The following is a 12,080-nucleotide window of genomic DNA, read 5'->3' as shown; positions in this document are numbered from 1 at the left end:
AGTTCTATTTTCTTTTTTTAAAGTATACACTGATTCCAATAATTTATAACATAATCATTTACAGTATGGTTTTCCTTTCATTAAACATATCCATCTTTAACATCTGATAAAGATTTTGTAACAATAGCTAAAGAATTACTCTTTGTAAAAAAGAAATTTGGCAATGTACCCTTGCAAAAGTTCGTTCAAACCCGAAGTTTATGTACTTCATTCTATTTTAAAACCCTGTCTTAACCTTCAAAATGGAATGGAAAACTCAGTGTAAGAACAACAGAAAAAACAAATCTGTCGATGCTAAGATCAAAATACCTAAACAAAAGGTAAATCAACTTCGGCTACAATATTTTGGGAACATAAATGGTCCCTTATTCTTTTATTTTTTCTTAATTTTTTTTCTTTCTTTTTTTTCTTTTTTTTTTTTTTTTTTTTTTTTTTGGTCTTTTCAGGGCCTCATGCATGGCATATGGAGGTTCCCGGGCTAGGGGTCTAAATCAGAGCTACAGCTGCCGGCCCACACCACAGCCACAAAAACACCAGATCCGAGCCGCATCTGCTACCTACACCACAGCTCACAGCAATGCTGGATCCTTAATCCACTGAGCGAGGCCAGGGATTGAACCCGCATCCTCATGGTTCCTAGTTGGATTCGTTTTCGCTGTGCCGCAATGGGAACTCCATGGTCCCTGATTCTTTTCAATGTGTATATATTTCCTAAAGAGTTTCAGTGGGTTTTGCAAACCGAGTCATTTGAATCAAATGACCAAAGTGAACTCTAAGTCAGTAAGGTCACCCATTTGCTGGCCTTGGAGAAGGGACCAGACCTGGCCTTATCAGTCATGTTCATGATAAAATTCCTAAGTCTTCTGCTCAGTTTCACATGTTCCAATTTTGCCTTATTTTTATATACAAGTCATCAAATTATCCTTGTTTTATTCAGTATGCCCTTCTTCCACATGTAATTTTTACCGTAATTGAAGATCATATGGTTCCATAAAAACTATTTTATATTCTGACTGAAAACAAAATTGGAGAAACCTGATAAAACTAGGTGTCAGTTTGAGGAGTTGTGGACCCTTTATGGCCCGAAATGTTGTATGAATCTGTAACATTCAAAAAATTTTAAATACGTTTAGACTAACAGCAATATTGGAATAATACACCCCTTGAGAAGCATATAATACACCCCTTGAGAAGCATATATACGGTATATACAGTGCCCCAACCCCACCAGTCAGAAAACCTACGTATAACTTTATAGTTGGCCTTACACATGTGGATCTGTGGTTCCACATCCATGGATGCAGCCAGCCACAGACCGAGCCATGTTTCAGTATGTATTTATTTAAAAAGATGTGCATATAAGCAGACCAATGCAGTTCAAATCCCTGTTCTTTAAGGGTCAGCTGTATTTGTTTTGTACTTGTTAAATTAGGGAAGGTGACTATTTATGGTGCATTAGCATGTATCTGATTCATTGGCATATATCTAAAGCTCAATGGCATTTATTTGAGGTCTTCGGTATACTTTTATACTGTGATGTTTCTAAGTCAGGGGAGTAAACCGTGCCTTCACCCCAATGGACATATAAGAATACAGTCGTCCCTCTGTATCCAGGGGTTCCAGATCTGCAAATTCAACCAATCTTCCATCAGTGTGAAACCATGGATACAGAGAGATGAGCATACAATGTCATTTTATATATGGGGCTTGAGCATCTGTGGAATTTGATACCTGATGTCTTGGCAGGGGGTGTCCTGGAACTAATCCCCCACAAATACTGAGGGACAACTGTACAGTTGAATATAGACTCCATAAAACCCAGCTTCCTCAGTTGTACTAACAACCATCATCATCCTGCAAGAAGCATGTCATGACTTCTCCTGCCACAATCAATTCTCATATATTTTAATGTGCTTAATTACCAAAGGAAAATATTAATAAAATAGGAAAGTAGAGTTTTTTTAGTGCAAGAACGCAACTGCAATAATTATTATCCTTACCATTTCTAGCTTGTTTTGGAGGTGATAATATAGTTACATAGCTAATGATGTGATTATTAAAAATGGAAACAAAAGTATTAACAATAACTTAAAAAGCACTTGCTCCAGGGAAGGCACTGAGCAATATATCAGTTAGTTTCCAGTAAGGAATCTGTGAGTTAGGTGCTGTTATCTCCTGTTTACAGGTGAGCAAACCAAAAGAAGTTAAGTTAACAAGCTCCTGGTTAGCCTTGTGATGGGGCCAAAGGTGAAGGGCTGGTCTGTCCTTCAGGGCTATGCTCTTGACCTCTCATCTTCACTGGCATTGAGGTCTGATCCTTTGCCAGGGGGTATCATGCATTATTAACTGCTTTCATATACACATCTGCAGATCCAGATCTTTTCTGTTCTTGATGGCTAAGATGCTTAGAAAATTTGAGTTTTCTAGATGATGCAAAAGAGTGAAAGTTCGTGAATATTGAGCATTGTCTTTACAGTGCACTAATGATACCAGGTGTTCTTTATTCAAATATTAATGTTTTGAATCCTTCTAACCTCTTTTGAGATAGATATTAATGTCTCTGGCTTAACAAATGAGGGAAACGGACTCAAAGAGGCTCACTAAACCAGGACACTGGAGCTACATCAATTTACAAACCTGTGTTAGGTGCATAATCCCATGCCAGCTCCTTATAGAAAACAGGTCACCTGAAAACAATACAGAAGTTGTAAAAAGAGGAATATTGGCTGCCTGGCAAAGAGTATTTACTACCAGTCATAGTCTAACCATCTCATTGACTGTGTGAGCTTTATAATCACCATGTGTAGCACCATGAAGTAAGGCATTATCTAAGTCAATGAGGATTTGGCTCAAATAATAATGCTGCATTTTGCTTGGTTCTCTCAAGGCATGTTCTCTATGGGCTGGCCGGCTTTTCTGAGCATTACACCAAATATTAAAGAAGAAGGAGCAATGAAAGAAGATTCTGGAATGCAAGACACACCATACAATGAGGTTAGACCAGAATTATCGAGTGTACGATAGTTGAGTTGTGTTGATTGTAGCATTGAGCTTGATAGGGAGGAGAAAATCTTATTTGGAAATCAAATAAAGTTACTCTATACCATGACTTGGGCAAAATAAAATACAGGCTAAGGAGCTCCCATCATGGCTCAGTGGTTAAAAACGAATCTGACTAGGAACCATGAGGTTTCAGGTTCAATCCCTGGCCTCGATCAGTGGGGTTAAGGATGCGGCTTTGCTGTGAACTGTGGTGTAGGTCGCAGACTCGGCTTGGATCCCGCGTTGCTGTGGCTCTGGCGTAGGCGGACAGCTACAGCTCTGATTAGGCCCCTAGCCTGGGAACCTCCATATGCCACGGGTGCAGCCTTAGAAAAGGCAAAAAGACAAAAAAATAGATAAATAAAATGCAGGCTAAAATTAAACTAAGAATAATAGATATAGGATTCCATTGATAAAGCATAATTTTCAATGAAAATTTAAACTAAACTTTACTTCTCCAAGATAGACCTGAATATGTATGATCAGCTTGTCTATAAAACATAAAATGTCTAGTTTTTTGGTAAATGTGGTAAGAGATGCTGAAAATTTTCTGAGCTGGTCACAACTTTATTTAATGCATTAGAAATTTTATTTATTTATTTATTTTTGCTTTTCAGGGCCACACCTGTGGCATATGGAGGTTCCCAGGGTAGGGGTCCAATTGGAGCTTTAGCTGCCAGCCCACACCACAGCCACAACAATACCAGATCTGAGCCGTGTCTGCGACCTACACCACAGCTCATGGCAATGCCAGATCCTTAACCCATTGAGCAAGGCCGGGGATCGAACCTGCATTTTCATGGGTGCTAGTCAGATTCGTTAACTACTGAGCCACAATGGGAATGCCAGAAAATTTATTAATAAATAGATTTGAACAAAAAGTCTCACTAGTCTCGATAGAAAACCCTCTAGTATGCAAACCCTGTTTTTGGTTGTTGTTGTTGTTGTTTTGTAATCAAAAGAAGTCTTCTACCAGGAATTTACTTAGAAACAATTCCAGTGGGAAAAAGTAGAGATCCCTTCATCAAGTAAATAAAATATTTCATAAGGTAATTTTTATTCATAATATTATATAGTTTTTTTTAAAGATACAGAAAACAAAATGTGGGGTAGATTTTAGCGAAATTTTACATATGGTTATAGATTAATTTAGGTACATTGCAAATAGTCAATGCAACTACATATTTATTGTAACTATTTCAAATAATGTTTAAAATCTTTTCTTAATAGACATTGTTGAAAACATTTCAACAATATTATCCACTTGTGGAATTTCCTGGTGGCCTAGAAGTTAAAGGATCCAGGGTTGTCTCTGCTGTGGCTTGGGTCACTGCTGTGGTGCAGGTTCAATCCCTTGCCTAGGGACTTTGGCATGCCCCAGGCATAGCAAAAACATATTTTTTTTCCACTTGCTTTAGAAAGAATATATATTTTGATTCAGTTGAACATCTAGACCACTAGTGTATGTGAAACATTGAGACAAAAATAAATAAGGCAAATTTATTTGGGAAGACAAAGATAAATAAAACAATTCCAGCTCTCAATGAGTTCAGAATCTTGAGAAAAGACAAACTTACTTCAGGGTGGGGAGCAACCAGTCTCAGACCCAGTAACTGTAGGTCTAAGCATCAAATATGGCTGCAATTAAAAAATGAACAATATTTTACATGAAAGTGGTTGAAATGGAGAAGAATGGGACATAAATAGAAGCTCTCCAGATTTTTGCACGGGGTCTTAACATTTTATAGGACTTGAAGGTGTCAAAGGAGAGAATATGTTTCTTATAGTAGTAGCAAAAACCCAGGCAAAAAAGTGCAAGTTATGAAGTGTTCTAAGAATGGCATGGTATGGTATGGTACAGCCAGAGCACCGAGTCAGTGGCAGGATGCTGAAAGAGGGTGCCACTGACAAGGAGGCTGGTGCCTGCTTGTGGAGCTCCTTCAATGCCATGCATGAGAATTTGGACAGCAGTTCATAGACACTGGAGTTCCTACAAAGATTTAGGACAGTGGAGAGCTCACAGTCAGATTTATGTTTCAGAAAAATTACTGGAGAGCCTCTCATAGGACCACTGGAATCAGTAGGCCAGGGAAAACATTAGATTAAAGATTACTCCAGGGGTCTGGGAGTGAAGAACCAGGGGGGTGATCTAAGCCAGTGACTGAGGGGTTAGAAAGAACCAGACAGATCTGAATGCTTTTCATAGATACAAATTAGCAAGTTTGAGGGACTAAATAGGTGATGAAAAGAGAAGAATCCAAGAATCTCTTCCAAGATGGATATAAGATAGGAAACACAGAAATCCCACTGTGAAAAAAATTGACTGTGCAGCAGTTTTGACACCAAGTTTCCGGGCTAAACTACCCTCTTGATCATGCAAAAAATCTCCTTTCCATTTGGGGAATTTCAGAACATCCTCGTGGAGCAGCTGTACATGTGTGTGGAGTTCCTTTGGAAGTCTGAGAGATATGAACTCATCGCTGATGTCAACAAGCCCATCATTGCTGTCTTTGAGAAGCAGAGAGACTTCAAAGTATGTGTTCTAAACCCAGAAGTTAGTGACAATAGCCTTCATGACATTGGAGAATTACTTATCGTTTCCAAAATTAGAAACTCCCTGTTTTTTTTTTTGGTCAGCATCGTCTTCATGAACCCTTTCCTTTCTGGTTTCAGAAATTATCAGATCTCTACTATGACATTCATCGGTCGTATCTAAAAGTTGCAGAGGTGGTAAATTCAGAGAAGCGGCTCTTTGGTCGCTACTATCGTGTGGCATTTTATGGGCAGGTAAGTTTCCGACAAGAAGCATGGCCTCTAAGTCCCGCTGACTGATTGGTTGCTGTCTTTGGTCCTTTATGAGACATCTAACTGCATGTGCCAAGGATTGAGGGGGCCGGGGTGGGGATGTGTCTGGGTCTATTCAAGTTTCCTCTGGGTTTGAGGGTCTGTGTGTTTGGCCAGAGGACTGCACTAAATTGAGGGAAAAAGAGCAGAGCCCTCCATGTGTCCTAATACAGATCAAGTCAAAACAGTGATTTCTAACTTCTCGGAGAAAGAGGGCCCTTCTTATTCAGCACCCTCCTTCTCCATTTCTCCTCCCCCACAATAGCTAATCATAGGTTTACATCTTATTTGAAGGTGAAATTTAATTGAATGTGTTTTAAGCAATGAAATCCATAGCATTCCAGGAAATAAAGACTTCCTAGGGGCTCCACTATATCAAAGCTGTGAGCCTTTAACTTTAAAATCATGCATTTTCTTTTGTCCTCCTTTCAAACCATCACTGCTTCTCAGCACAGCATGATCTGGTTGTTGTGCTTCCCATACTGCAGGTCAATACAGTTTCAAAGTGGCATTTCTCAGCCTACCACATAAACAATGAACAAGATTGAAGATATTAGCTAGCCAGAGCATTGGCCTAAAAGTAAAGTGAACGTATATATTCATTAGGAATTTCTGTGAGCAGTGCTTGAAGTGGGATAAACCCAGGCATCATCCTGTTTCTTTCCAGGAAGGTTTGTAACACTAGTATATTTCAGCAGCCATGTTTCAGACTATTACTCTTATGGAGAAATCTTCCATTCTTTTATTTTCACAGTTGGAATTACTCTCAACTCTCTTATTTCCTTTTATTTTCCTCCCCTTATGTAAGGCATGGTCTCATATAGCTACTTGCTTTCCCTAAAATCTTTTGAGGCTGCAAATGAAGGTGTCAAGTCTAGCATGGTAGTTCTAGATCATTTCCCACTGAAGCCTTTCGGAAAATATATATCATCCTCTAATCACCCAAGGCAGCTTAAAAGCTAACTTTGAAATAATCAAGGTAGCTGCTCTCTCCCTGGAAAGGAAAGTGTCACTGGGCAGTCACTTACCATAAACAAATAAATCCAGCACAGAGTTCCCCCACTGCACAGGAGCGTCAGGACTGTGGAGAAAGTCTAGAGAAAAATGCTTCATTCAGACAATTTGGGGTTCCCTGGAAAAGCCTCTGAACTATCTGAAGTGATAGTATATATTGGGAAGAGAGAAATGCGGGAACCTGCAGGAAAGGAAAGGAAATGATAGCTTGCTCATCACCAATAAAGAGAAAATAACTCTTGACCTCAGTGAAAGATTAGCAAGAAAAATGGCAGAAAAGCCTATCAGAAAGGATAAGTGGGAATTGAAGGATGGTTGGGAAAAGTGAAGGGTTTCCTGGGAATGGCCACAGGCTAACTGAGCAGCACAGAAGTGGCACACAAGATGTGCATTCAGCCAACCCAGATTTGAGTCTACAGCCTTGGGGGGTGATCTTTCCAATGAAAATGTAATGAATTGCGGGAGTTCCCATCGTAGCTCAGCGGTAACGAAACTGACTACTATCCGTGAGGATGCGGGTTTGACCCCCTGGCCTCGCTCAGTGGGTTAAAGATCTGGCGTTGCTGTGGCTGTGGTGGAGGCTGGCAGATGCAGCTCCCGTTCAGCCCCTAGCCTGGGAACCTCCATATGCTGCGAGTGCAGCCCTAAAAAGACCAAAAAAAAAAAGTAATGAACTGGCATTATTACTCTGGGCATGAAAAGCAGCTTGCCTGACTGATGGTTTTTCCAACCAACATCTGAGATACTGGTTACTAGACAGGGGAAATGAAATGAATTGTGCTCCTTTCCAACGAGATTTTAATGTGGATGTTTACTCTTTTCTTCTTTTGGTCTTGATTGTTCCAGGCTGTGGTAAGTTCTCTCTCTCCATTTGCATGCTCTAATAAGCCTCACACTTCCCTCCATGTGGTTTTACTCAACCTTAACTTTTTGTGCAAATGAACAATTCATATAAGGGTGAGATAATCCTGCTCCCATTCATTTTGGAGTCATCCTGCATTTCTGGAACTAAATTATTTATATTGCGGTTATCTGAATTACAAAAAAATGTATCCTTTCTTTTTCATATAGAATACACTTCTGCACAAAAGTAGATATAGTCTGACAACCTACATACACACACAGAGATAAGTATGGGCACCATATGTTTGAAATATATGGACAGTAGACTCAGTATTGGAGTTTGCCTGCTCAGTTCAGGCCACCACAGTTGAAGCTGATCAAGAAGAACCCAGTGGGAGTTCCCACTCTGGCTCAGCGGGTTGAGAACCCAACATAGGGTCAGTGAGGATGCAAGTTTAATCCCTGGTCTCCCTCAGTGGGTTAAGGATCTGGCATTGATGCAAGCCGTGGCATAGGTCACAGATGCAGCTTGGACCTGGTGTTGCTATGCCTTTGGTGCAGGTGTGCAGCGGCAGCTCCAGTTCCACCCTTAGCCCAAGAACTTCCATATGCTACAGGTGCAGCTGTAAAAAGAAGAAAGAACAGAGTAGTAAGTGGAATCTCAGAAGTAGTGGTGGCCATTGGTAGGTACCTTCCTGGAATCCTAAAAGGACCCTGCCCTTTTCCAAATGAGTATCATGGAAAAACGGGGCTTCTCTTTGTTGGTGAACTCTGAGCACTCTCAGAGGTGGTAGTATTAATTCCCAATATCAATGGTGAACAGAAAACTAAACTTTTATCCAATAAATCAGAATTAAGTCTCCTGAGGTGCAGAAAGAAGTGGTGCAGGAGATTTGGAGGACGAGCCAAGGGCAAGTACCATGCCAGGACCTAGAGCTCTGTGACACAGAATTTTCTTTGTGTTATTTTGAACCATATGAAATTCCCCATATTTGACCATTTTTTATTTACAAAGGTGGCATCTTCATATGGTTCAAGGTAATTATTGCCAAATTAGCTGGAAAGACAAACTCTTTCAAGGTTCACACATTGTCCACAGTCAGCTTGGCTTCTCTGATTGGTACATACTTTTTTGTAATTCTTTCAGTCCCTTCCCCCATCCATACCATATCAGTATTTTCTACCTTCATTTGTAAATTTGGGGTCATGGATCCTTCACTCACCTACTAAAAGAATCCTTGAAAACCCCTTTACTAAGTAGATGCGGGGGCAACAGGGAAGGGTTGGGGAGAGCTACGTTCCTGGGACCTAACTTTGTTCCTTTTGCAGATTCCTCAATAAAGTGTGCGGACCGTGCACCTGGCTTTTTGTTTTTAATGCTGCCAGTATTCTCTGTTTGTCTTTTATTCCAAAGTCCACCCCAAGCTTAAATGGCAAAGTGTCTTGTTAAATCTGCAGACCCAAGTCCATGCCTAAGCAAGGAACTCTGTAAGTGTAAACCCCAGCTGCCCTTGAACGAGAACTAATGGCGGTCCTCCTAATAAACAGCCATTTAGAGTCTCAGTCATCATTGTTCAAGTGATACTCAAATCCCAGTCCCAGGACACCAGACAGAGAATATGAACTATTATATTCAACGGGAGCAGACAGTGCACTTCATACTTAATGATAAAGAAATACCAGATAAGGGAGTTCTTTGTCATGGCACAGCGGAAATGAATCTGACTAGGAACCATGAGGTTGCAGGTTCAATCCTTGGCCTTGCGCAGTGGGGTAAGGAACTGGCATTGACATGAGCTGTGGTGCAGGTCACAGACGCAGCTCAGATCTGGCGTTGCTGTGGCTGTGGTGTAGGCCAGCAGCTGTAGCTCTGATTAAACCCATAGCCTGGGAACCGCCATATGCCACGAGTGTGACTCTAAAAAGCCAAAAAAAGAAATACTGGATAGGTTTGAACATTCCCCCCCCAAATGTGTGCGAGATGACGGTGCTAAAGATCTAAGATAAAATCTCAACTATTTCATTAGTATAATCCCCGTGGTCAGAAATAATTTCTTTTTTATGATGGTACCTTTTGTCTTTGTAAAATTCACCTCTCGATGCCCAAATTGAAGTCTTGTAATCATGTTACAAAGATTATGGGAATGTAATATGCAAGAGGCTCTTTGCCTCCACAAAGGCCTTTGGGTAAATATTTTAGTTTCCCCTGTGGACTAGCGCTTTCATTTTACAGTATTGCCTAGAGTAGTTAGTATTATGTCTGCAGTGAGCCAGACACTGAAAACAAGCTGGAAACTATTTTGTGGCAAGAACTTTAAAAATGCAAGCCTTGCCTAGCATGAATTTTCTAATGCAGCACCTGCCATCCTTGACTATGGAAATTTTACGCAGAGCCGCCTATATAAAAACATCTCCCAAAGCGTCCCTGACGTATTCATTTCCAGAGTAATGAAACGCCAGTAGTGATCAAACATCAACTGTAATCAATGAAATCCTTAGGCTCTGGTATTTAGCATGAAAGCAAGCCAGTGAATGCTCACTGCATAACTTAAAACATCAGATGGCCCCGGAATGAATTGAGTGAAAGGCCTGGGGGAATTTTATTCTATTCATCAAAGGATGTCGATTCCGTGATTTTTAATCATGCCTGTGTGGGTGTAGCTGCATCTGAGAATCTTGATGGAAAAAGGGGTTGGGGAGAGGAGGGAAGGTGCATGTATAAGTATATACAACCATCCCCGCCACGTTGGAATGTGGCACACCTTTCTGGCCCCTCTCCTCTATGAAATTCACTGATATATAAACATATGCACAAATAACTGGGTTCATATTTATATGGAACCATTACTCTGCATCCTTGAAGATTTATTCTTCTTAACATTTAGCCTTTTGTGATTTTTATGACCCCTCTTTTATACACCAGATTCCTCTCTGGATGCATTCCTTTGGAAATTTGAATCAGTGGACTGTAATCACAGGGCATTGACCCTTTGAAATCTTAATAGTGGTCCAGGGGCCCTGCAAGATTCTGAAGTACCTGCCACAAAACAGCTAAGAAGGTGTCCGTGACTTGAGTTGTCAGTTTATTGAATTTTTTTTATCGTAACTTGTTGCCTTGAAGTGTCATAATCCATGCATGTTAACTCTACTGACTCAAAGTCCTTGGTTAACTAGGATGTGTGCTTGTTTCCTAACTATGACAGCTCAGGGTATTTGTTGTCTTGTAAAAATGACATTTTTAAAAATTGAGCTAGCTAGGGAAATGCAGAGTTCACATTTCCTGTTGCCTTGAAATGCAGTCTGCTCATCACCTTGGGGCTAAAGCAAAAGAGAAGCTGCCCCCAGGTTTTTGTCACTTTATGGCCCATTTATAAGTCGCATATTTCACGGGCAGAGCATTACACTTCCTTAAGGTCGTGTCCTGTGCCTCGCTGGGCTTTGCTTTGATGGGTTCCCTGGGTAAAAGGTAAACTCACATCCCAGCCATTTTCACAGCTGCCATTTCTCTGGCTCCAAAAGCTTACACAATCCTTGGCAGACAGCAATTAAATACTACATTCTGCTACACCAGCTCCCGTCTACTCATTTTATAAAATAGTCTCAAGAGGTTTGTATCTCCATGTTCTATTAATTCATGAATTAATTAATTCTAATCACAGATTATTTCTAATCAATCACTTACCAAAAATCAAAATGAGCATCAGACTTTTTACAATAAGGAAAAGCATAGTTCCCAAGCAAGAGAACGTGAAGGTATGTATTTTTAAGCACTCAAAACTTAATTAGGCTGTTACCCTGCATATTAGCTAGAGCTCAAATTATTTTACTGACAACTTTTTTCTTTCTTATGGTCAGCACATCATTCTCCTCATCATAGCTAATCAGCACCAATGGCCTGTTGTATCCCCGGCACTGTCCTTAGAGTCTCCTAAGTCTAAATCTGCACTGTTTTCCATCCTCCAGGCCAAGGAGTAAGAGTGAAAGAAAATCAGGTCGTGACCAAGGTTACAAAGTTCATAGTCATGAGAATAAAATACTGCTCTCACCATGCCTTTTCTGCTAAAGCTGGATTCAGAAATTTGCTGGGGTCAGGGGATGGAAATTCACAGTGAAAATGTCTCTGTGTGCTAATTTTCACACCATGATGAAAAAATCTTTTCCTGGAACTTGGAGGCATTTTTGCCATTGAAATGCAATTTGTAAATTTTGCTGTAGCTATTGCCCTGTGGGGATTCTGGTTGATAGCCTCAGAAGTGTTATTTCTCTGCTGTATCAGTCTGTCAATTTTAGCCACTCACTTCTGACCTTGAATCAGACAAAATTCCACAAAGACAGCA

General features: G+C 40.4%; 1 protein-coding gene across 35 annotated transcripts in view; it reads left to right on the top strand.

Moving 5' to 3' along the window:
* Positions 1–12,080, top strand: part of DOCK10 (dedicator of cytokinesis 10) — a 276,179-nt gene that overhangs the window by 248,581 nt on the left and 15,518 nt on the right. For 19 of the 35 annotated variants that reach the window (XM_003133687.6, XM_021074800.1, XM_013984543.2 and 16 more), the window contains 3 exons: positions 2,888–2,994; positions 5,453–5,575; positions 5,716–5,829. In XM_003133687.6, coding sequence (XP_003133735.3) covers positions 2,888–2,994; positions 5,453–5,575; positions 5,716–5,829 — 344 coding nt within the window. Of the gene's footprint in view, positions 1–2,887; positions 2,995–5,452; positions 5,576–5,715; positions 5,830–7,746; positions 7,753–12,080 lie in introns of all 35 variants that reach the window. The other 16 variants (XM_013984546.2, XM_013984547.2, XM_021074814.1 and 13 more) reach the window with 1 other exon arrangement.

This window comes from Sus scrofa, chromosome 15 (genome assembly GCF_000003025.6).
Source record: "Sus scrofa isolate TJ Tabasco breed Duroc chromosome 15, Sscrofa11.1, whole genome shotgun sequence".
In the NCBI taxonomy this organism is placed as follows: Eukaryota; Metazoa; Chordata; class Mammalia; order Artiodactyla; family Suidae; genus Sus; species Sus scrofa.
The sequence above is the reverse complement of the archived record's forward strand: the minus strand, read 5'-3'. Positions and strand labels throughout refer to the sequence as shown.